The following is a 23,286-nucleotide window of genomic DNA, read 5'->3' as shown; positions in this document are numbered from 1 at the left end:
CAGGTGGCCAGAGGTGAGCCTGGAGGGGTGGTTCAACTCAAACTCTTTTTTCCTTTTAAGCCCCTCACCAGACCCTCTCTTCTCTGTGCCTTGATATGTCCACCTCCAGCCTTCTTTTGTGCATCTCTGTGCGTTTAGATTTCGCTGTTTCTGCAAAGTGGCAGGGCCTTCCTTTCATCTTTTTTAATAAAGGTTTTTAACGTTTATTTATTGATTTTAGTGAGAGAAAGGGAGAAAGAGAGAGAGAGAGACAGGAACATCAGTCTGTTCCTGTATGTGCCCTGACCAGGGATCGAACTGGTAATCTCTGTGCTTCGGGATGATGCTCTAACCAATCGAGCTATCTGGCCAGCGTGCCCCCAGTCAAACCCATTGCTCTTCTAAGGTTGGAAGAAGAGAGGAAGAAGAGACTTAACAGAGAAGGGCCATAGAGAGAATTGTGAGGGAGAAAGCAGATGTAACAACAGCTAATGTTTTCTTTCTTTCTAGAACTTTCCATGAACCAGGTTTTGTTCCAAGGACTTTGCATGTATTAAGCCAGTGAATCCTAAGAGCAGCCCCACAGGGAGGGCACATAGACACGACTGCTTTATAATCCCAGTTTACACCCATTGACTGCAGGACCTTGGGCAAGTTACTGGATGTCTCTTTGCCTCAGTTCCCTGTGTAACAGGGATGATCACAGTCCTCACTCCACAGGGTTGTGAGGAATAAACGAGTTAAAATATACACCACTTAGAATGGCGCTTGGCACAAGGTGAATGGTCACTTGGTTTTTACAGCTGAGAGGGCTGGGGTCCAGAGAGAAGTTACTTTCCCAAGCTCCCCCAGGTAGCTGGGTAGCTGCCCTTGGGTCAGCTATGTGGTTAGCTACTCTAGTTTGCCTCTTCATGGAGCAGATGTGAGAAGAGAGCAGGAAGAGGCTGAGGTGGGTCACGTGGTTTTAAGCTGGATGTGGGGTCTATAGACCTTTTAAATGTTCCCTCGCCTGGCCACTGATACCTGGGCCTGGGGGAGGCAGGAGATGGTTCTGGCAGTAAGACGCCTGAATTCAGTCCATGCTACAGACTAAATGTGTGTTTCCCCAACCAAAATCATGTTGAGACCTAATTCCCAGTGTGATGATATTAGGAGTTGGGGTCTTTTGGGAGGTGATTAGGTCATGAGGGCGGAGCCCTCCTGAATGAGATTAGTGTCCTTATAATAAAGGCCCAGAGAGCTCCCTCATGCTTTCCACCATGTGAGGATACAGAAAAAGGACAGGTGTCTGCGAACCAGGAAGCTGGTGCTCACCAGTCAGACCTGCCCATACTGTGATCTTAGATTTCTCAGCTTCCAGAACTGTGAGAAATCAATGCTTGTTGTTTATAAGCCACCTAGTCTATGGTATTCTGCAACAGAAGGCCGAAAGGCCTAAGATGGCTCAGTTTTAGGAGCTGGGGATTTGATGGCAAATATGGGAATGAACCAAATGAAGCCTGAAGATCTCTAATGGGGGAGGAGGCCAGGAGGGAATAGCAGGAAGCTGCTGAATGGTATCTGCAGATGTTCTAAGCGTCCATGAGGGGGCAGCAGAGCCCAGGCTCTTTCTTAAATTAATGGTTTAAGTGGGGGTGGCTTGTGGAAAAGACCTTCCAGCACAAAATGAATCCTGAGCTGCATGGCAGGAATAGTAATAAAGCATTCTTAAAATGTTGACAATAGCAATGATGAGGGGGACTTTAAAAAAGAACTTAGTCCTTATTCAACAGAAGGCAGGTCAGACTGAATCTAAATGGTCAAGTACGATTTCCCCAAATTTAACCAAGGGAGTTAATGAGAAAGCTCGAGATAGAACCCAAGACCTCATCTTTTCAGACCTATGGAAAGAGCCCGTTTCCAGAAGGAGAACTTGGTCTCTCTCAGTAGGAAGTGAGTCCCTGTGTCATGTGAGTGAATGTGTGTGGGGTCCATGTGGCATCTTCAGTGGCCAGCAAGTGATGCCAGGGGAGGTTAGAAGATGGCAATATTCCTGGCAGCATATTTCCCCTCTGTCATCTTGAGGCCAGATTCATCAGACCCTACATCCTGGAGAGAAGGGGAGGAGGAGAGCCTGGCAGGTGAGAGACAGGAGCTTGTGTATGGCATTGACTGGAGAATGGTATGGCAATCATAGGAATTTTTTTTTTTACAGAGAAAGAGAGTCAGAGAGAGGGATAGATAGGAACAGACAGAAACGGAGAGAGATGAGAAGCATCAATCATCAGTTTTTCGTAGCGACACCTTAGTTGTTCATTGATTGCTTTCTCATATATGCCTTGACCGTGGAGCTACAGCAGACTGAGTGACCCCTTGCTTGAGCCAGTGACCTTGGGTCCAAGCTGGTGAGCTTTGCTCAAACCAGATGAACCTGTGCTCAAGTTGGTGACCTTGGGGTCTCGAACCTGGGTCCTCCGCATCCCAGTCCAACACTCTATCCACTGCACCACCGCCTGGTCAGACACAATCATAGGAAATTTAATAAAATTTCTTGTGTTGTTTTTAGTTGTTTAAAATATGTACGACTATATTAACTAACAAAAAAACCCAAACAGAATCTGTAGATAAAAAGAACTTTAAAAATACTTATAATATTATACACTAAAAAACAATATGTATTTTAAAAAAAGTGCCCTTCATGAAGCGGGAATACAATAAATCGTACAAGGTCATTCTGTATAACGGGAAGTGCAGTCCAGTGTTTGAAACCGATACCATTGTAAACCCATTGAAGTGAATGCTGTCCTTGGTGCTGAAGTTGGGCTCGGTGAAGGAAGAGCCTCCCAGAACGAGGAGAAGGGACCCGCTTGAGGTCATGACAAGCCCATTGGAGCTCCAACGGTGTTTCTATTTGAGAGATTCTTAGAATTGTGGTTTCTCTCTTCTTCCACCTTATTTCTTATCATGTTCCAATGCTCTCAGTAAGAAAATGTTCCACCAAACTTGGCTGAACCGAGGTCTCCTCATGTCTAGACCCCAGAATTTCATGTGAAATTGCCTTTGCTTTAAAGGGATGTCATCACCGTCTGAGGCCTCCGAATTTTGATCTGGAAAGAGAGAACAACGTGAGAGCTGGGCCCACGAGAAACCTGGAATTTGGAAGCATAAGAGTCTTGGGACAAGGGAAGCACTCAATTTAGAAGTTACTCTATTACCAGGAGTCTAGTACAAATCAACTGTATCTCTGTACTCTATCCAAACCCCAAATAAAGTAGGTTTAAAAGTATCCTGGCTATGGAGTTCATCACTACAATGAGGTTGTCTCTAGGGATGAGAACTAGTGCCTGAAGCCAATCACTCTTCTGAGCTGTGAATAATTTGAGTGTATTTCTTCCACCCTCAAATATCCATCAGTTAAAATAAAAGTAAAAATCAAGGAGTTGTCACCCCTTACTCAAGGGGTGACTTGGCCTCAATCATAGTGAGACAATCTGACATTATGTACCTCTTAAAGTGATGCAATATCATTACCTATGATGTATGCTTAACAAAAATGGTTAAGCTGAGTTTAATAACCCTGTAGACCAAAATTTCAGTTTATAGGAAATACAGAGGTTTCAGGGACAAGTTAAATAATACCATAAGGAAATAGACACATCCAGAATGTAGGACATTCCTTAAGACATCTTAGACTCTTACAAAAACCAATGTTTGTATGGAAAATAATGCAATAATAAGTAAATAATAATACAAGAATAAACTGTTTTATGTACTCACAACTGTAAACTTACTTTTGCCCACTCCTGTATATTAAAAAAAAATAGATAAGGCCCTGGCTGGTTGGCTCAGCGGTAGAGCGTCGGCCTGGCGTGCGGGGGACCTGGGTTTGATTCCTGGCTAGGGCACATAAGAGAAGCGCCCATTTGCTTCTCCACCCCCCCTCCTTCCTCTCTGTCTCTCTCTTCCCCTCCCGCAGCCAAGGCTCCATTGGAGCAAAGATGGCCCGGGCGCTGGGGATGGCTCCTTGGCTTCTGCCCCAGGCGCTAGAGTGGCTCTGGTCATGGCAGAGCGACGCCCCAGAGGGGCAGAGCATCGCCCTCTGGTTGGCAGAGCGTAGCCCCTGGTGGGCGTGCCGGGTGGATCCCGGTCGGGCGCATGCGGGAGTCTGTCTGACTGTCTCTCCCCGTTTCCAGCTTCAGAAAAATACAAAAAAAAAAAAAATAGATAAGAGCCAATTGTAAGTTAAAAGATCAAAGAGACACAACAGAAGTCAGTGAGTGAAATTTTAGTATTCACATTTGAAAAAACTGGTAATAACAAATGTTCTTGGGTTAGTTGGAAAAATGGATATTGGATGATAGTCTAGAACAGGGATCGGGAGCCTATGGCTCGTGAGCCAGATGTGGCTCTTTTGATGGCTGCATCTGGCTCACAGACAAATCTTTAATAAAAAAAATAGTAACGTTAAAAATATAAAACATTCTCATGTATTACAATCCATTCATTTCCTACCGCTCATGTTCATGGTTGCAGGTGGCTGGAGCCAATCACAGCTGTCCTCTGGGACAACACCAAATTTTTATTGGATAACGCATAATGTACACGGGTCGTTGTATGGCTCTCATGGAATTACATTTTAAAATATGTGGCGCTAATGCAGCCGGTTAGCTCAGTTGGTTAGAGCGTGGTGCTAATAAAATATGTGGCATTCATGGCTCTCTCAGCCAAAAAGGTTCCCGACCCCTGGTCTAGAATTATTATCAACTTATTGGTATTGATAACAGTATTTGAGATGTGTTCTAATGTGTTTAGCAATTCAAGTATCAAAATGCTTGCAAATTCCAAATGGTTCAGAAAAAGTTGATATGAATATATATAAATATAGCAACATGTTAAATATTATTGATGTAGATGAGATATATAAGTATTTACTGCACTATTATTTTGACTTTAATGTATATTTGAAAAGTAAAATAACTAAATAAATTGACCATCAAAGACATACTTAAAGTGCAGAAGGAAAACTCTGAGCCTGAAACCTTAGTGGCTTAAAAAAAGGTAGCTCCCACCTTGCTGCTTAGATCTCCTCCCCACCTGCTGCCATCCTGAATTATGTCCATTTCCTAGCATTGCAGGCCTGGATGTTTATCTGGACTAACACATCATAAACATGACTTTGCTTTCCTGAGGATCTTACCATAGTAGAAGGGGAGATAGGGTCTCAGAACAGGGGGAGGTGAGCATCTCCTGTAGACCCTTCTTACCTTTCTTTTAGAATCTATGTTGTCCAGGGAGGGCTCGAAGTTACTATAGACGGAGTCCAGGTCGATGGAGTTCCTTGGCCCTAGACCGGAAGAAAGCCCATGGAAGTAGATGGTTAGGAAGACAAGCTCTCATCTCTCCCTCTAATCCTGCCCACTGCAAGGTGAAGGCTGCATCCCCACTTCCCAGAAACCTGAAAACTATTGCAAACATGAGAGGCTACTTTAGCAAATAGTTTGATTGATTCTTGAAAGATGTAATAAAAAAATCACATTTAAAAATTTAACATGAAAAGAACAACCATAAGCCCTTTCTTTGCAAGCAGCTTCTCTTTTTCTTAATTGTTTTTATTTATTGATTTTAGAGAGAGGAGAGAGAGAGAGAGAAAGGGGGGGAGAGGAGGAGCAAAAAGCAGTTGCTTCTTGTATGTGCCTTGGCGGGGCAAGCCTTGAGTTTCAAACTGGTGACCTCAGCATTGTAGGTTGGTGTTTTATCCACTGCACCACCACAAGTCAGGACAAGCAGCTTCTCAAGTTCATGAAATCCATTAGGATTTGGCCCCGCTTGGGGTGCTATTTGATAGCTTTAGAATATTGACTGTCCCAATTCATAACTATGTGGCTTTTCTTTCATGTAAGGTATCTTCAATGTTTTTAAATAAAATTTTATCATTTTCCACTAAAAGTCTTAAATGTGCTTTGTTAAACATATTTATAGGTACTGTATACAGAGTATTTGTTATATTATATCATTTGTTGTTGATGCATAGACATGCAATTCACCTTACAAAAATTGATTTTATATCTGGCAACTTTGTTAAATTCTATTAATTTCAATGATTTAATATTCTTTTGGGGTTTTATTTTTTACTTTTACTTATTTTTTTAGCAAGAGAGAAAGAGAAAAAGAGAGGGAGAGGGAGAGAGAGAAAGAGATACAGCGACAGACAAGAAGGGAGAGAGATAAGAAGCATCAATTCTTCGTTGTGGCACCTTAGTTGTTCATTGATTGCCTTCTCATATATGCCTTGACTGGGGGCTATAGCAGAGTGAGTGATCCCTTGCTCAAGCCAGTGACCTTGGGCTTCAAGCCAGTGACCTTTGGGCTCAAATCAGAGACCATGGGGTTATGTCTAGGATCCCACACTCAAACTGGCGACCTTGGGGTCTCAAACCTGGGTCCTCAGCATCCCAGGCTGATGCTCTATCCATTGTGACACTGCTGGTCAGGCTTTTTTGGGTTTTATGTAAGACAATCATATCAACAAATGATAGATTTATATTTTTATAAGTTTTTAATTGATTGATTTTACAGAGAGGAAGGGAGAGAGAATGAGAGAAATATCAATTTGTTGTTCCACTTATTTATGCATTCACTGGCTGATTCTTGTATGAACCCTAATCAGTGATGGAACCCAACCTTAGTGTATTGAGATAAACCAACTGAGCAACATGGACAAGGCCTAGATTTATATTTTTCTTTTCAATCTTTAAATTTTTTATTCTTCTTTTTTATTATACTGATTAGGACACCCAGGAAAATAGTTAATAGAATTGGTGATAGAGGATGTCTGTGATTTGCTCCTGGTTCAATATAGGGGTTGACAAAGTATCCCTTTGTGAGCCAAATCTAGCCTGCCCACAAGCTAAGAATATTTCTTAATTTTTAAGTGGTGGATAAAGTTTTATTAGAACACAACCATACTCATTCATTCATTTATATAGTGTTTATGTCTATGTTCATGCTACATCAGCAGAGTAGCTATGACTGAGAACATACAGCCCACAAAGCCCAAAATATACTTTTACAGGAAAAGTTTGCCAATGCCTGGTTAAGTTGAATGACTTTTAATGTTTTATCATTGAGAGTGATTTTTGTGTGTTTGTGTGGATACCTTTATCAGGAAATAAATGTTCTGTTCTTAATTGGATGAGTTTTTATGATGAGCAATATGGATATTGATTAAATGTTTTATTTTGCATCCATTGAGGTTATCATATTTTTATTCTTATTCTGGTAATGTGGTGAATTTGTAAATAAATTTTCTAATCTTGAGCAAATTCTGTTTGTTGAAATATACTCAACTAGTTGTGTTTGTTTGTTTCATATTATATATATATGCCTGCTAGATTTGGGGTGCTAATTTTTTGTTTAGCATTTTTGTATCTATTTGCACAACTGAGTTTGGTCTTTATTTTTTCATTATTTTTTATTTCTTATTTTTATTTTTTCAGTGAAAGCATGGGGTAGGGCAGACAGGGACAGACAGGAAAGGAGAGTGATGAGAAGCATCAATTCATAGTTGCGGCACCTTAGATGTTCATTGATTGCTTTCTCATATGTGCCTCGATGGTGGGGGGCTTCAGTTGAGCCAGTAACCCCTTGCTCAAGTCAGTTACTTTGGGCTCAAGGCAGCAACCTTGGGCTTCAAGCTAGTGACCTTTGGGTTCAAGCCACAGACCATGGGGTCATGTCTATAATCCCACGCTCAAGCCGGCAACTCCACTCTCAAGCTAGTGAGCCTACACTCAAGCTGGCCACCTCAGGGCTTCAAATTTGGGTCCTCAGCATACCAGGCCAACACTCTATCCATGGCACCACCACCTAATCAGGCATAAAATCTACTCTTTTAACTGGAGTGTTTAAGTCATATATTTGTTATAGTTGGATATATGCTATGGTTGGATTATTTTTCATCATATTTTGTGCTATTTGTCACACCCTTTCTTTTCTTTTTATTTCCTCTTTCTTGCCTTTTTATGGATAAACTAAAACATTATCCTCATTCCAAATTTCCCCTTCTTTAGAATTTAGAGACAATTTTTAGAAATAGTCTCATTTTATTTTTTTTCTTCTTTAGAATTAAAATTCAATTTCTAGAAATTTTAACATATACATTTAATTTAACAAAATCTATAGTTAATCACTTTACTGAGCTATAACCTACCTGTTAATAGGCTTCCCATTCTTAGGTGCTTATCTGTGTCCATATAGGCACAATATTGTGTTCTGGAGAAATCCATGACCATCAAATAACCTGTGATACCACCATCCCCACCCATGTTCTAATTATGCTGTGCCCATGCTTGTGCCCCATTCAGGGTCTTACAGGAGCCAGTGGTAGAAATAGGTTTGCAGATGAGGAACCAAATGTTTTGGAGATGAAAATGCTTTCCCCCTTTGCGCCTTCAAACCCCTCCCTCATGCCTCAGATGTGTGTCTCCGGATTTTGAGATATTTTGAATCCACTGAAAATTTCTAATACCTTCACGGATGTCAAAGCCTTTGTTTTGGAAGGTGCCAGGCGCAGGTCCACTATCCTCGTCATACCACTTGTACAACTCAGCCACTTTGGCCTTTTGCCTGTTGATAGAGACATAGGAGAGATCCCATTTTGAGCAGAGAATGGGAACAAAAATCTGGGGACTGGCTCTGTCCACCCCAAGGATAAAATGATTAAAGACAGAGGGATTAGAAACAGAAGGGTCGTGGGAGGTAAACAGAAGAGGCAGCAATAGTGGCTCACCTTCTCGCCTCTCCCTTGGAGCGGAACACGAAAACCAGGAGAATGATGAGGACAACAAGCACCACTGCACCCACTGTCCCGAGGAGCCCGTACACCAGACTCTTCTTGATGCTGTACTCACAGGTCTCCCCTCTGTACCAGTCAGTGTCTGTAATCAGGCAGCTGAGGTGGGGAGAGGCAGGTGGGGAGGAGCCATTCAGAACCAGGGCCAGCCAATACCCACAGTTCCCTGGTCTCACAACCCGCCCTGACCCCATGAGTGCTTGATGAGAAGAAGTTGAAGAAGAGATTGCTGGGGTGCAGAGCAAGGAGCTTTGAGAGGATGAACAGAGACAAAGACCAGCTCCCGTGGCTGGGCTTTTTAATAGGCTCAATATCCAGCTCTAGGACTTTAGATTTTGCAACCCAAGACCTAAAAGGGTTGGCCCAATGCTGGGCTTCCCTGGGCTGCACCCAGAAATTTGAGGCTCCAACAGAGACCCTTTACACACACATCGACCATCCTTGTTTTCAGCCTCCCTCTCTATCAGGAGAACAACGCCCCATGTTTGATCCAGAACACGCACTCCACTTCTGAAGCAATTTCTCCTCCCTGGAGACGACCTTTCTAAACCCTGTTCTCTTCCTCTTCTTGACAGCCTGTGAACTCCTCGTCTAGGAAGCCTTCCCGGAGTAACTACTCAGGCCTTTGTGTATGTGTGACTCCTTCCCCCGCGCCTGGAGCTCCAGACCTCTGCCTTTGGTTTAGTTTCAGCAGGCAATGCCTCCCTTTGCTCCCCTACTCCTTCGGCTTTTACAGGCTTTTCATCGTTCCCATGGAGGTGTGATCTCTTACCTCCATTTCACCGGCAGGGGTTGCTGAGCTCCCCCTGGAGGTAAGGCCCTGTCCTTCCCACCTGACTGGGAGCCTCTTAGGGCTGGGGCCTTTCTTCCACTTCCTCTGAGCTTGACACTGCCCTCAGCCTCACTGGACACAAACCCCAGGGCAAGGAGAGCAGCTCCTGAGCCACTCTCAGCCCATTCTAGACCTGGCCTTGGGGCTCTGGCTCTGTGTGTCCTTTGTGGCTGGCTGCCTTCAGAACGGTCCAGCACTCATTCCATGACCGTGGCCTCCAGGTAAAGTTTTGAGGAGTGGGATCCCCAAGGTGGGCAAGGAGGAGGGGAGCAGGCAGAGGTGGCGAAGTTGGACACTCACTAGCACCGCGGGCCACTGCGCTCCACCTTGCATTTCCCAAAGTGGCAGTCCATGGAGTTACTGAACTTAGGCTCGCAGCGGCTGATGCAGTGTGGTTTCTGGTCCTTGTACTCCACAGTGAAGTGGTCAGCAAAGTCTTTCCCAGCCTTCTCCCGGCAGTCCTCTGGGGGTGGGGGGCGTGGAGACCCATGATCAAGAGGCTGGGAGCGATGCCTGCCTCCCCCGCCCTCCCCAAAGCCCCTGGGTCACCTACTTTCAGGGCTGTATTGGGTAAATGAAACGCTTTGCACCTTGGTGGCAGTCTCATTGAAGCACAGTAAAGCTGTGAAGGAGACACAAAAGCCAGGATAAGCTTATTTAGCAGGTGTGGGAGGGGCGTGCGGCTGTGACGGAGGAGGTGGAGATCAGTCTCCGCAGAGAGGGCGTGCCGGCCTCACGTCCAGCCCTCCAGAACCACGGCTCTCCAGGTGTCTTTCCTCTCCCTCCCCTCCTTGGCCGAGATCCTCTCACCGCTCCTCGGGTTAAGAACAACGTAGGCTGGGTAATAAGTCAGGCTCATACTCATTTTCTTGCAGACTCAGGATTTAGCACACCTGCCTCTGCATTCTCCCTTCAGAGTCTCTCTTGGCATCTGCCAGTCTGAGTGACACGCTTTGGGGCTGATCTCTGGTCTCTCTGTGTACTCCTGCTCCCCCATCTGCCTCTCTCTCCTTCCCCACCCCGGGCATGACAAAGCTTAAAGAGTCTCTGAAGGTCTCCTGATGCCCCTCCCCAGAAGTAGGAATCTACCTTTACAGTCTTGATTATTCATTACTTGCTCCTGGGTTACATTCATAATTATTTTCTCTATGTTCCGGGTGGCGTTCTCCAAAATATCCTTGTATTTTGGAGTGAACTTGGTCTTCAGGAGCACCTCATGCTCCACCACCACACTGCCACACCTGAGGAGAGAGAGGAAGATGTTCTTGGTCATGCTCCTGGGTGCTAACGGGTGCTCACGGCTCTGACCCCTTCCCCAGGCAGGCTTTGCCCTCTCTGCCCCCGTGAGAAGACAGAACTGGGGGAGGACAGTAGAAAATGAACAACCAATATCTACTGGGTGAAAGCTGCAGTCCAAGCACTGTGCTGGACCTGTCACTCTAGGACCCATATCACCTGTGCCTAGGAGGACCATCTACAGAGGTGGAAGACTCCGGAAAGGCTCTGGGCTGAAGATGGACCGAGGAATGGCGCCATGAGAGAGGTCATCCTTAAGGAGTTACTCTGTGTACTTAAGCAGGAGGCTAGACAGTTGCTGGCAAGGTATCTATGGTGGCCACTGGCCATGGAGGAGGAAGTTACACCAGAGACCCCTACAGGATTTATCATTTCCAGGTGGTAGGCTGGCTGCAGGAAGTCTGTGAGTCTCTTAAGACTGTATGCAGACCTGTGGTGGCGCAGTGGATAAAGCGTCGACCTGGAAATGCTGAGGTCACTGGTTCGAAACCCTGGGCTTGCCTGGTCAAGGCACCTATGGGAGTTGATGCTTTCAGCTCCTCCCCCCTTCTCTCTCTCTGTCTCTTCTCTCTCTCCCTCTCTGTCTCTCTCTCCTCTCTAAAAATGAATAAATAAAAAATTAAAAAAATTTTTTAAAAATACTGTATGCAAAAATTTCAAGGTGTATATGTTCATTTTTTCTATTCTCACAAATATTGATATTTTTCCATTCTAAAAGGAGTTCCTGATACCTAAAATGTTAAAAGTTCATGTCAAAAGTCTCTCCCTGCTCGGGAGTTAGGAGAATTCAGGGCCTCAGACCTGCTCACATCTCCCCTTTCCTGCCTCTGCTTTTCCCTAGCTCCCAGTCCCCCACTCTCAGCTAGAACCACCTCCCTGCGGCATGTCTCCCCAGAGCCGGCAGAGCCCAGCCCTCCTCCTGTCTGCCTGAGGAGGCGGAACAGGCGAACACCACAGTGCCTCCAGGAAGGACCAGAAAGGGACTGGTTCACTGTCTGGTCCACAGAGCCATACTCCCTCTCTTCGCTTACCTGAGAGATTAAGGACAGGTAGAATACAAGGATGAGGACTGGCACTACAGAGTCCCCTACTCCCACCCCAGGGGCAAAAGAGAGCCCTGCTGGGTCAACACACACCAGTCCTGGAGAGGAATTTTAGGGGCAGAAAGAAAAGGGCTGTTCTCGTCCAGTGGAACTGAGCTGCTGATGAGCAGACATGGCTTGCTCCGAGATTGGCCCCCGGAGCCATGAGAAATAAATACCTGTTGTCTAAGCCACCCAGTCTGGCATATTTTGCTATGACAACCTTAACAGGGGACGTAGTTACAATGGTCTTTACAGGTATGTCTATCACTTCCACTCCATAGACCTTCTTCTTAGAGAGGCCTAGATACTTACCTCAATCCTGTTATGTTAATCCCATTATATTCAGGTATGTTTCCATAAATTATGTTCATCTGAAAGGCAAGGAGGCCGCTGTGTTATCCCAGAGGCCCCACCTGGGGGCTGCCAGGCCTTTCCACAGTGTCTCAGGAAGGCAAAGGGGGAACGTGCAGCGTCTCCCAGTCCCCACCCCCAGCTGGCAGGGGCTCACTGTCCAGTCAGTGGTCTCTTGCTTTGTCTTTCTCCCCCCTCCCTGGTAAGCCCTGAGGAAATGGAGAGCCAAGAAACTCACACACCCCTGACATGGTCTTCATCTACCTTTTTAACCCTTAGAGACCCCTCCCTGGGGAGATCTGAGTGGCAACGGGGACTTGCTCTCCCAGGCCCACCTGTTCTATGAATCTCTCCTTGAACTCCTGGAACTCTGAAGAAGACCAATTGAATAAATCAGTGGTGCAGTTATAATTGGTCACTGTCACAGTCAGATTCATCATGGCAGAGACAGTATCCGGAGGCGCTGAGGGTGTCAGACAACAACATAAATTAGTGAGGGCAGCACGCACTGAATTCTTGACCAAGGAAACGCATACCTCGAGCAACTCTGCCCTGGGTGGGGTGGGGGGTAGCCAAGCCCCGACCCCCACTCAGGTCTCACCAGAGTGTCCCTAGAGAGAGGGGGACACGCTGTACTCCTCATGGCTTTGGGAGGGAGCCCAAGGGAACGTGGGTCTTATATTCTATTAGAGAATTCTACACATTTTTTTCAATTCTCCATCATATACTTACTTCAGTATATACTTACTTAAGTATATTTTATGGTAAAATTCAATACCTTGATTTATTCATTTTTAAATATTTTTACTTTTCTACTGCTGGGTAAAATGGCTGGGCCTGGAAGAGGCCATGTTCCTAGGCAAGGAGAAGCAGGAATGGGGGCCCCGCACGGAGGTGGGCCAGGGCTGGGGAAGAAAGGGCCCTGCAGTTTTACTCACTTATGTCAATGCCTGTGACCACATCCTCACACCTCGGTCCCTCGTAGACTTTTGCACAATTGCACGTGTCGTTAGCCCAGAAACCGCCATTCTGGCAGTCCCCAGGCCCATACTGGCACCGATCTCCTCCAAAGCCAGAGGGGCATTCACAGTCCTTCCCATTGAACGTCCCTCCATTGGAGCAGTGTGCTGCTGAAAGGGACAAGTCCTAGCTCAACCACATGTATTTAGACAGTACTTTATAGCTCACAACATATTTTCACAGACACACTCTAATATATTCCCATCAGCCCCTGGGGTGGCCAGGACAGTATTCTCTCCACTTTGCAGATGGGATAAGTGAGGTGAAGCAAGGCTAAGGTTCCATGTGAGAGCAGAGTTGACCTGGTTGGGGAGTCCTATTTCCAGCATGCTTTATTTTAGCCCCCCAAAAACAAGGAAAGAGAAACCTGGTGCTGTGAGAAGTGGTTGTAACACAGTTAGGATTGAGGATGAGAAAAAGGGAGACAGAGGCTGAGAGAAACCAAGGGGACTTGATCAGTCTGGAGTCCACCAAGCTTGGGAATAAGCTTGTCATTGTCCCTTCAACGCCTGCTTCAGAAAAGCTTGTCCTGGAAATCATTGCCGCTGTGACTGTTTATGACTCATTTTTCATTTGCTGGGACATGGAGTTTGAGGGAAGAGTGTAGATTTAGTTTAAATAGATAGGAAGTAGTTTTAGACAACTCTCAAATATCTATGCCAACCAACCTGAAAAAATCAAAAGCTCTGTTCTTTTTGGCTGTTCTTAAAAAGAGCTGTGAGCCCTGGCCTGTTGGCTCAGTGGTAGATCATCAGCCTGGCATGTAAATGTCCCAGGTTTGATTCCCTGCCAGGGCACACAGGAGAAGCACCCATTTGCTTCTCCACCCCTCCCCCTCTCCTTTCTCTCTATCTCTCTCTTCCTCTCCCGCAGCCGAGGCTCCATTGGAGTAAAGTTGATCCCAGGTGCTGAGGATGGCTGCATGGCTTCTGCCTCAGGCGCTAGAATGACTCCAGTTGCAGCGCAGCAATGGACCCAGATGGGCAGAGCATCGCCCCCTGGTGAACATGCCAGGTGGATCCTGGCTGGGCGCATGCGGGAGTCTATCTGTCTGCCTCCCCGCTTCTCACTTCAGAAAAATACAAAAAAAGAAAAGAGCTGTGTCTGGGTAGACCAGTACTTGCAGTGTGGTTTCTCTGGGGAGGCACTTGAGGTGCATATACTCCATGAAGACCTGGCTGCATCTGCGTCCTTGTCTACCCCACCAGGCTCAGAGAGCAGGAGCCACATTTATGACAGTCACATCACACAGCCTCTGTTTACAGCCTTTGTCCAAGGCATATGGGAACAATGGAAGAGATGACACAAAAGTCCTGGAATCACTGAAGACCCATAAATCCTCTCTTTCTCTCATGTGTTACTGAAGAATATTCAGACTTGATCTAAGTGCTTAAGCCCCATCTTGTGAGTAACCGCAAAAGCAGCTGCTGGGATGTGTTCAGCTATTTCCCAACAGTTCAAAGAGAAAGCCAGTCTCCAAGGAATAGGGGGAAGACAGAAGGGGACCATCTGTCTTCAAGGAGATGACCAAAACTAGCTTGAGGCTCAGCAGTCATGCAGCCACCTGGCATTCGCTGTGAAATACCTGGGGGGCTCCCTGGGAACACAAGGTTCAGACCTGCCTCCTGAAGATGCTCAGCCCACTACCTGAGAACCAGAGAGAATTCACCAAGACAAGACACATTAGAGAGAAACCGGAGAACAAAGCCACATAATAGAAAAGCCAGGCAAAGCAGAACTTAACAGAGGAAAAATTCACAAAACCCTGAGAAAATGCAGCAGCAGAAATTGCAGCAGTCAAAAGCTGAAGAACTGCCTTTCATCTTATCAATTTAAGAGATTTCCCAGCCAGGGGTGGTGGTGCAGTGGGTAGAGCATCAACCTGGAACACTGAAGTCGCCAGTTCCAAACCCCGGGCTTGTCCGGTCAAGGCACGTACCACAAGCAACAAGCAAGCAATGAACAACTAAAGTGAAGCAACTATGAGTTGATACATCTCACTCCCTCCTGCTCCTCTCCTCTCTCTGTAAAATCAATAAATAAAATCTTTAAAAAATGAAAAAAGGCAGATTGGGTGGTGCCCTGGGCAGACACAGATCATAGGTCTGTGAGCATATCTATACTTCATTTAAATCAGTAAAGCTTTCAAGTATTTTACCTAGTGTACAGTAAGTACTCACTCAACACCCTCAGTAGGTTCTGTGAAGTACAATAGTGTATAAAAAAACCAATTATAGCATAAGCTGATTGATATAAGCAAAACTTACGTTCTACAGTATATATAAACAAAAGTTAAGTTCCTACAGCATCTCATTAATGTTATAATAAAATGACGTTGAATGAGACAGGTTATTTGAGGACCTGCTGTTATTTTATTTAATACAGGCTAAATATTCTTTCCCTATCTGATAATAACACTGAATGGTACAAAGAGGATACCATATAATATATACTGATATAATATACAGTATATTATCACAGCAGGTACGAAGTGGGGCAGTTCTCACCTGAACGACAGCAAAGAGTTGAGTGAAAGTTCTAGAGTCAGAGAGAAGAACAGGAGGCGTAAGGATAAATATTCAAGAACATGGAGGTAGAATTCAGGGCTGATAAAAGTGAATCTTCTTTTGCTTCCATGGTAAATGTTCAGAGGATAAGATGAAACAAAAGAAAAGTGAATGGTGGCAGAGAGACATTTGCCAAAGATACATGTAAACACTGAGGGCAACGGCCTCCTAAAAAAAAAAAACCCAAATCTTTGCACTTAATGCGCAAAATTAATGAGAAAAATAAAACTATAAAAAGACGTAAAACTGCAAATGAATGATACAAAGTTAATGAAATCATAGTATGTCAATGCAATGCAACAGGCACTTGCAGAGTACAGAGGGAGGGAATGAAATGTGTGGACACCTTACTGGGGATTGAAGGTGTCCAGGCAAAGAGAATAAATTGTGTGTATGAAACAACTACCGGAGTGAAAGAAAAACCATGGATACAGAGAAATAAATGATAGACTGATAGGACAGCAGAGATTTCTCTCTAACAGAAAACAAGTAATGCATCAGAACTGAATGAGTAAAAGTTTAAGAAGAAATAAACGGGTAAAGATAAAATAGAAATGCACGTTTCTAAAAGGTAAATTCAAAAAATTACTTACATTGTGTGGTTGAGTGAGTCGTGATGGTGATAACCTTAGCAGTGGTGGTGTTGTCACTAGAAGTTGTTGAAGATGCAGTAGACAGTGCAGACACTGACACAGAAGTGGCACTGTCACTAGGAGTTGTTGAAGATTGACTGGCTTCTGTAGATAGTGTCACAGGTGTGGCAGTGTCTGTTGGAGTTACAGGAGCCTGAGTAGAAATTGTCAGAGGGCTGGTGGCACCAGAAGGTATTGTTGAGAGTGCAGTAGTAGCTTCTGAAGATAGTGTCACAAGAGTGGTGCTGTCACTAGAAGTTGTTGAGGATACACTAGCCTGTGTAGACACTGTCACAGCAGTGGTAATGTCAGTAGGAGTAGTAGATTCACTGGCTTCTGTAGAGAGTGTCACAGAAGCGGTACTGTCTGTCAATGATGTGGGAGTTACAGGAGCCTGTGTAGAAATTGCCAGAGGGGTGGTGGCACCAGAAGGCGCTGTGGAGAGTGCAGTAGTAGCTTCTGTAGATAATGTCACAGGTGTGCCGCTGACACTAGAATCTGTTGAAGATGCACTAGTCATGGGTGAGGTAGTGTCACGAGGAGTAGTAGATTCACTGGCTTCTGTAGATTGTGTCACAGGAGAGGCAGTGTTTGTAAAAGATGTTGGAGATACAGTGGAATCTGTAGAAACTGCCAGAGGGGTGGTGGCACCAGAAGACCCTGTAGAGGGTACAGTAGTAGCTTCTGTAGACATTGTCACAGGTGTGACACTGTCTGTCAAAGATGTTGGAGTTACAGGAGCCTGAGTAGAAACTGCCAGAGGGGTGGTGGCACCAGAAGACCCTGTAGAGGGTACAGTAGTAGCTTCTGTAGACATTGTCACAGGTGTGACACTGTCTGTCAAAGATGTTGGAGTTACAGGAGCCTGAGTAGAAATTGCCAGAGGGGTGGTGGAACCAGAAGGCGCTGTTGAGAGTGCAGTAGTAGCTTCTGTAGATAGTATCACAGGTGTGCCGCTGACACTAGAATCTGTTGAAGATACACTAGTCACAGGTGAGGTAGTGTCACTAGGAGTAGTAGATTCACTGGCTTCTGTAGATTGTGTCACAGGAGAGGCACTATTTGTAAAAGATGTTGGAGATACAGTGGAATCTGTAGAAACTGCCAGAGGGGTGGTGGCACCAGAAGACCCTGTAGAGGGTGCAGTAGTAGCTTCTGTAGACATTGTCACAGGTGTGACACTGTCTGTCAAAGATGTTGGAGTTACAGGAGCCTGAGTAGAAATTGCCAGAGGGGTGGTGGAACCAGAAGGCACTGTTGAGAGTGTAGAAATAGGTTCTGTAGACAGTGTCACAGGAGTGGTGCTGTCACGAGAAGTTGTTGAAGATGCACTTGCCTGTGAAGACACTGTCACTACACTGACACTGTCAGTAGAGGTTGTTAGAGATTCACTGGCTTCTGTAGATAGTGTCACAGGAGCTGTGATGTCTGTCAATGATGTTGATGTTACAGTAGCCTGTGTAGAAATTGCCAAAGGGGTGGTGGCACCAGAAGGCACTGTTGAGAGAGCAGTAGTAGCTTCTGTAGATAGTGTCACAGGTGTGGCACTGACACTAGAATCTGTTGAAGATGCACTAGCCTGTGTAGACACTGTCACAGCAGTGGTAATGTCACTAGGAGTAGAAGATTCACTGGCTTCTGTAGATTGTGTCACAGGAGAGGCACTGTCTGTAAAAGATGTGGAAGATACAGTGGACTCTGTAGAAACTGCCAGAGGGGTGGTAGCACCAAAGGACACTGTAAAGGTTGCAGTAGTAGTGTCTGTAGACATTGTCACAGGTGTGGCACTGTCTGTCAAAGATGTTGAAGTTACAGGAGCTTGAGTAGAAATAGTCAGAGGGGTTGTGTCACCAGATAGCGCTGTTGAGAGTGCAGTAGTAGCTTCTGTAGATAGTGTCACAGGAGTGGTGTTATCAGTAGAAGTTGTTGAAGATGCACTAGCCTGTGTAGACATTGTCACAGCAGTGGTAGTATCAGTAGGAGTAATAGATTCACTGGCTTCTGTAGAGAGTGTCACAGGAGAGGCACTGTCTGTAAGAGATGTTGGAGTTACAGGAGCCTGAGTAGAAATTGTCAGAGGGGTTGTGTCACCAGAAGGCGCTGTTGAGAGTGCAGTAGTAGCTTCTGTAGATAATATCACAAGAGTGGTTCTGTCACTAGCAGTTGTTGAAGATGCACTAGCCTGTGTAGGCACTGTCACAACAGTGACACTGTCACTAGAAGTGGTTAGAGATTCACTGGCTTCTGTAGATAGTGTCACAGGAGCTGTGATGTCTGTCAATGATGTGGGAGTTACAGGAGCCTGTGTAGAAATTGTCAGAGGGGTGGTGGCACCAGAAGGCACTGTTGAGAGTGCAGTAGTAGCTTCTGTAGATAGTGTCACAGGTGTGGCACTGATACTAGAATCTGTTGAAGATGCACTAGTTTGTGTAGACACTGTCACAGCAGTGACACTGTCACTAGGAGTAGTAGATTCACTGGCTTCTGTAGATTGTGTCACAGGAGAAGCACTGTCTGTAAAAGATGTTGAAGATACAGTGGACTCTGTAGAAACTGCCAGAGGGGTGGTGGCACCAGAAGACCCTGTAGAGGGTGCAGTAGTAGCTTCTGTAGACATTGTAACAGGTGTGACACTGTCTGTCAAAGATGTTGGAGTTACAGGAGCCTGAGTAGAAATTGCCAGAGGGGTGGTGGCACCAGAAGGCACTGTAGAGGGTGCAGTAGTAGCTTCTGTAGACATCGTCACAGGTGTGACACTGTCTGTCAAAGATGTTGGAGTTACAGGAGCCTGAGTAGAAATTGCCAGAGGGGTGGTGGCACCAGAAGACCCTGTAGAGGGTGCAGTAGTAGCTTCTGTAGACATTGTCACAGGTGTGACACTGTCTGTCAAAGATGTTGGAGTTACAGGAGCCTGAGTAGAAATTGCCAGAGGGGTGGTGGAACCAGAAGGCACTGTTGAGAGTGTAGAAGTAGGTTCTGTAGACACTGTCACAGCAGTGGTAGTGTCACTAGGAGTAGTAGATTCACTGGCTTCTGTAGAGAGTGTCACAGGAGAGGCACTGTCTGTCAGAGATGTTGGAGTTATAAGAGTTTGAGTAGAAATTGCCAGAGGGGTGGTGGAACCAGAAGGCACTGTTGAGAGTGTAGAAATAGGTTCTGTAGACAGTGTCACAGGAGTGGTGCTGTCTCGAGAAGTTGTTGAAGATGCACTAGCCTGTGTAGGCACTGTTACAACAGTGACACTGTCACTAGAGGTTGTTAGAGATTCACTGGCTTCTGTAGATAGTGTCACAGGAACGGTGATGTCTGTCAGTGATGTTGGAGTTACAGTAGCCTGTGTAGAAATTGTCGGAGAGGGGGTGCCACCAGAAGGCGCTGTTGAGAGAGCAGTAGTAGCTTCTGTAGATAGTGTCACAGGTGTGGCACTGACACTAGAATCTGTTGAAGATGCACTAGCCTGTGTAGACATTGTCACAGGTGAGGTAGTGTCACTAGGAGTAGTAGATTCACTGGTTTCTGTAGATTGTGTCACAGGAGAGGCACTGTTTGTAAAAGATGTTGGAGATACAGTGGAATCTGTAGAAACTGCCAGAGGGGTGGTGGCACCAGAAGGCATTGTAGAGAGTGCAGTTGTAGCTTCTGTAGATGGTATCACAGGAGTGGTGCTGTCACTTGCAGTTGTTGAAGATGCACTAGCCTGTGTAGACACTGACAAAACAGTGACACTGTCACTAGAAGTTGTTAGAGATTCACTGGCTTCTGTAGATAGTGTCACAGGCGCAGTGATGTCACTAGAAGTTGTTGAAGATGCACTAGCCTGTGAAGACACTGTCACAACAGTGGCACTATCACTAGGAGTAGTTAAAGACTCACTGGCTTCTGTAGATAGTGTCACAGGAGTGGTGATGTCTGTCAAAGATGTTGACATTGTTACAGGAGTTGTGTTGTTTGTAAAAGATGTTGAAGATACAACAGAATCTGTTGTCAGAAGCGTGGTGCCACCAGACAGCATTGTTGAGAGTGTCACAGTAGCTTCTGTAGATAGTGTCTCAGGCATGACAGTGACACTAGAAGTTATTGAAGATGCACTGTCCTGTGTAGCAGTGGCTGTGTCACTAGGAGATGTTGAGGATTGACTGGCTTCTGTAGATAGTGTCACAGGAGCAGTGCTGTCTGTCAAAGATGTTAGTGTGACAGGAGCCTGTGTAGAAATTGCCAGAGGTGTTGTGGCACTAGAAGGCATTGTTGAGAGTGCAGTTGTAGCTTCTGTAGACCTTGTCACAGAAGAGGCACTGTCTATCAGAGAGGTTGGAGTTACAGGAGCTTGAGTAGAAATTGTCAGAGGGGTGGTGGCTCCAGAAGGCATTGCTGAGAGTGTAGTAGAAGCTTCTGTAGTCGATGTCACAGGAGTGGTGTTGTCACTAGCAGTTGTAGACACTGTCACAACAGTGACACTGTCACTAGAAGTTGTTAGAGATTCACTGGCTTCTGTAGATAGTGTCACAGGAGCGGTACTATCTGTGAAAGATGTTAAAGTTACAGGAGCCTGTGTAGAAGTAGTCAGAGGGGCGGTGCCAGTAGAAGTCATTGTTGAAAGTGCAGTACTAGCTTCTGTAGACAGTGTCTCAGGTGTGGCACTAACACTGGAAGTTGTAGATGCACTGTCCTGTGTAGACACTGTCACAGCAGTGGCTGTGTCACTAGGAGATGTTGAGGATTGACTGGCTTCTGTAGATAGTGTCACAGGAGCAGTGCTGTCTGTCAAAGATGTTGGTGTGACAGGAGCCTGCGTAGAAATTGCCAGAGGTGTTGTGGCACCAGAAGGCATTGTTGGGAGTGCAGTTGTAGCTTCTGTAGACCTTGTCACAGGAGAGGCACTGTCTATCAGAGAGGTTGGAGTTACAGGAGCTTGAGCAGAAATTGTCAGAGGGGTGGTGGCTCCAGAAGGCATTGTTGAGAGTGTCACAGTAGCTTCTGTAGATAGTGTCACAGGCATGACAGTGACACTAGAAGTTATTGAAGATGCACTAGCTTGTGTAGACACTGTCATAGCAGTGGCACTGTCACTAGGAGTTGTTGAGGATTGACTGGCTTCTGTAGATAGTGTCACAGGAGCAGTGCTGTCTGTCAAAGATGTTGGTGTGACTATAGCCTGTGTAGAAATTGTCAGGGGCATGGTGGCACCAGAAGATATTTTTGAGAGTGCCGTAGTAGGGTCTGTAGAGAGTGTTACAGGTGTGGAATTGACACTAGAATCTGTTGAAGATGCACTAGCCTGTGTAGACACTGTCACCAATGTAGTGGCTGTGTCACTAATAGTAGAAAATTCACTAGCTTCTGTAGACAGTGTCACAATAGTCGTGCTGTCTGTCAAAGATGTTGGAGTTACAGTAGCATATGTGGAAACTGTCAGAGGGGTGGTGCCACCAGAAGAGATCGCTGAGAGTGCAGTAGTACCTTCTGTCGATAGTGTCCCAGGTATGGCACTGAAGCTAGTAGTTGTTGAAGATGCACTAGCCTGTGTAGACACTTTCATAGTAGTGGCACTGTCACTAGGAGTTGTTAAGTACTCACTGGCTTCTGTAGATAATGACGTAGGAGTGGTGCTGTCTGTCAAAGATGCTGACATTGTTACAGGAGAGGCACTGTCTGAAAAAGGTGTTGAAGATACAGTAGAGTCTGTAGAAATATTCAGAGGGGTGGTACTTCCAGAAAGCGTTGTTGAGGATTTAGCAGCCAATGTATTTGATGTCACTAGTGTGCTGGTTTCATTTGATGTTATTGATGATGTGGTATTTTCTGTTGAAGTTTTATCTTTAGAAACATTAGTAGAAGTTATTGAAGATGTACTCTTTCCCAAAATAGTGCTGTTGTTAACAGATGTTGTTGAATACACCGTAGTCTCTGTAGGATTTGGTGTAATATCAGAGGTACTAGTATCTGGAGGCTGACGTTTATCCCATGTACTTTCAGTCCAAGTGGCTCCACTCTGTGTTGCAGCTTTGGATAATGGTAACTCTGTAAGAGGTCAGAGGAGTCAGTGTCAGAAATAGTTATTATAGTTGGACTGTTTTCTGAAACAGTTTTCAAGGAAATTTTGGTGTCTGAGTTCATTGTCTGAAGCGAACTAGAAATAGTTGTCGCAAGCTTATTTGAGCCTCTCAACCTCTCTTCCAGACCCTGGTTGGTTTCCTCAATCCCTGAAGAAATTTTGTAAGGCTCTAGAACCTTACAAAAAGTAGCTATGGACTATTAAATCCATTTCCTTGGCCAACTTACCGAGATTTATTCCAACCCTTTCACATGAAGAGGCCCCCTCTGCTGTACTTCCAGGGCTGCTGTGCCTCACCGGCTTTGCTGCTCTTCAGGCTTGAGGTCCCCTGGAGGTCCTCCTGATATACACACTCTCCTCTATTCTCTCTCTGTTAGAGAGCCCTGCCCTCACTTAAATCTGAGAGAAAGGGAAGTTAGTCTCCTGGGGCTATAACACTCCTTTCCAATCTAGGGATGTTTCATTCTCTCAAAACTTCTGGGAGTCCTCCCACCTTCCTCTGAAAAAGGCCCTTACCTTGACCACCTTATTTGTTCCACAGTCTAGAAATCAGGCATCAGGACCTAGTTAACATAGAGGTGAAGCAAGAAAATTGGGGTTGGGGTATGAGGCTACGCAGGTCTTTTGGGAGGTCAGGCAATG

General features: G+C 45.4%; 1 protein-coding gene across 1 annotated transcript; it reads right to left on the bottom strand.

Annotated features, from left to right (window-relative positions):
• Positions 1-2,581: 2,581 nt before the first annotated feature.
• MUC17 (mucin 17, cell surface associated) lies at positions 2,582-17,062 on the bottom strand. Its single transcript, XM_066382308.1, has 11 exons — positions 16,554-17,062; positions 13,312-13,503; positions 12,709-12,836; positions 12,335-12,393; positions 10,731-10,882; positions 10,195-10,263; positions 9,942-10,104; positions 8,747-8,908; positions 8,486-8,583; positions 5,223-5,302; positions 2,582-3,065 (listed from the first exon to the last, which is right to left on the bottom strand). The coding sequence occupies exons 3-11, from the start codon at positions 12,811-12,813 to the stop codon at positions 3,024-3,026; spliced, it is 930 nt and encodes a 309-aa protein (XP_066238405.1). The 5' UTR covers positions 12,814-12,836; positions 13,312-13,503; positions 16,554-17,062; the 3' UTR covers positions 2,582-3,023.
• Between the last annotated feature and the right edge of the window lie 6,224 nt (positions 17,063-23,286).

The sequence above is a fragment of the Saccopteryx leptura genome, chromosome 4, assembly GCF_036850995.1.
Source record: "Saccopteryx leptura isolate mSacLep1 chromosome 4, mSacLep1_pri_phased_curated, whole genome shotgun sequence".
In the NCBI taxonomy this organism is placed as follows: domain Eukaryota; kingdom Metazoa; phylum Chordata; class Mammalia; order Chiroptera; family Emballonuridae; genus Saccopteryx; species Saccopteryx leptura.
Note: the sequence above shows the minus strand (reverse complement) of the source record. Positions and strands in the feature narration are given on the sequence as shown.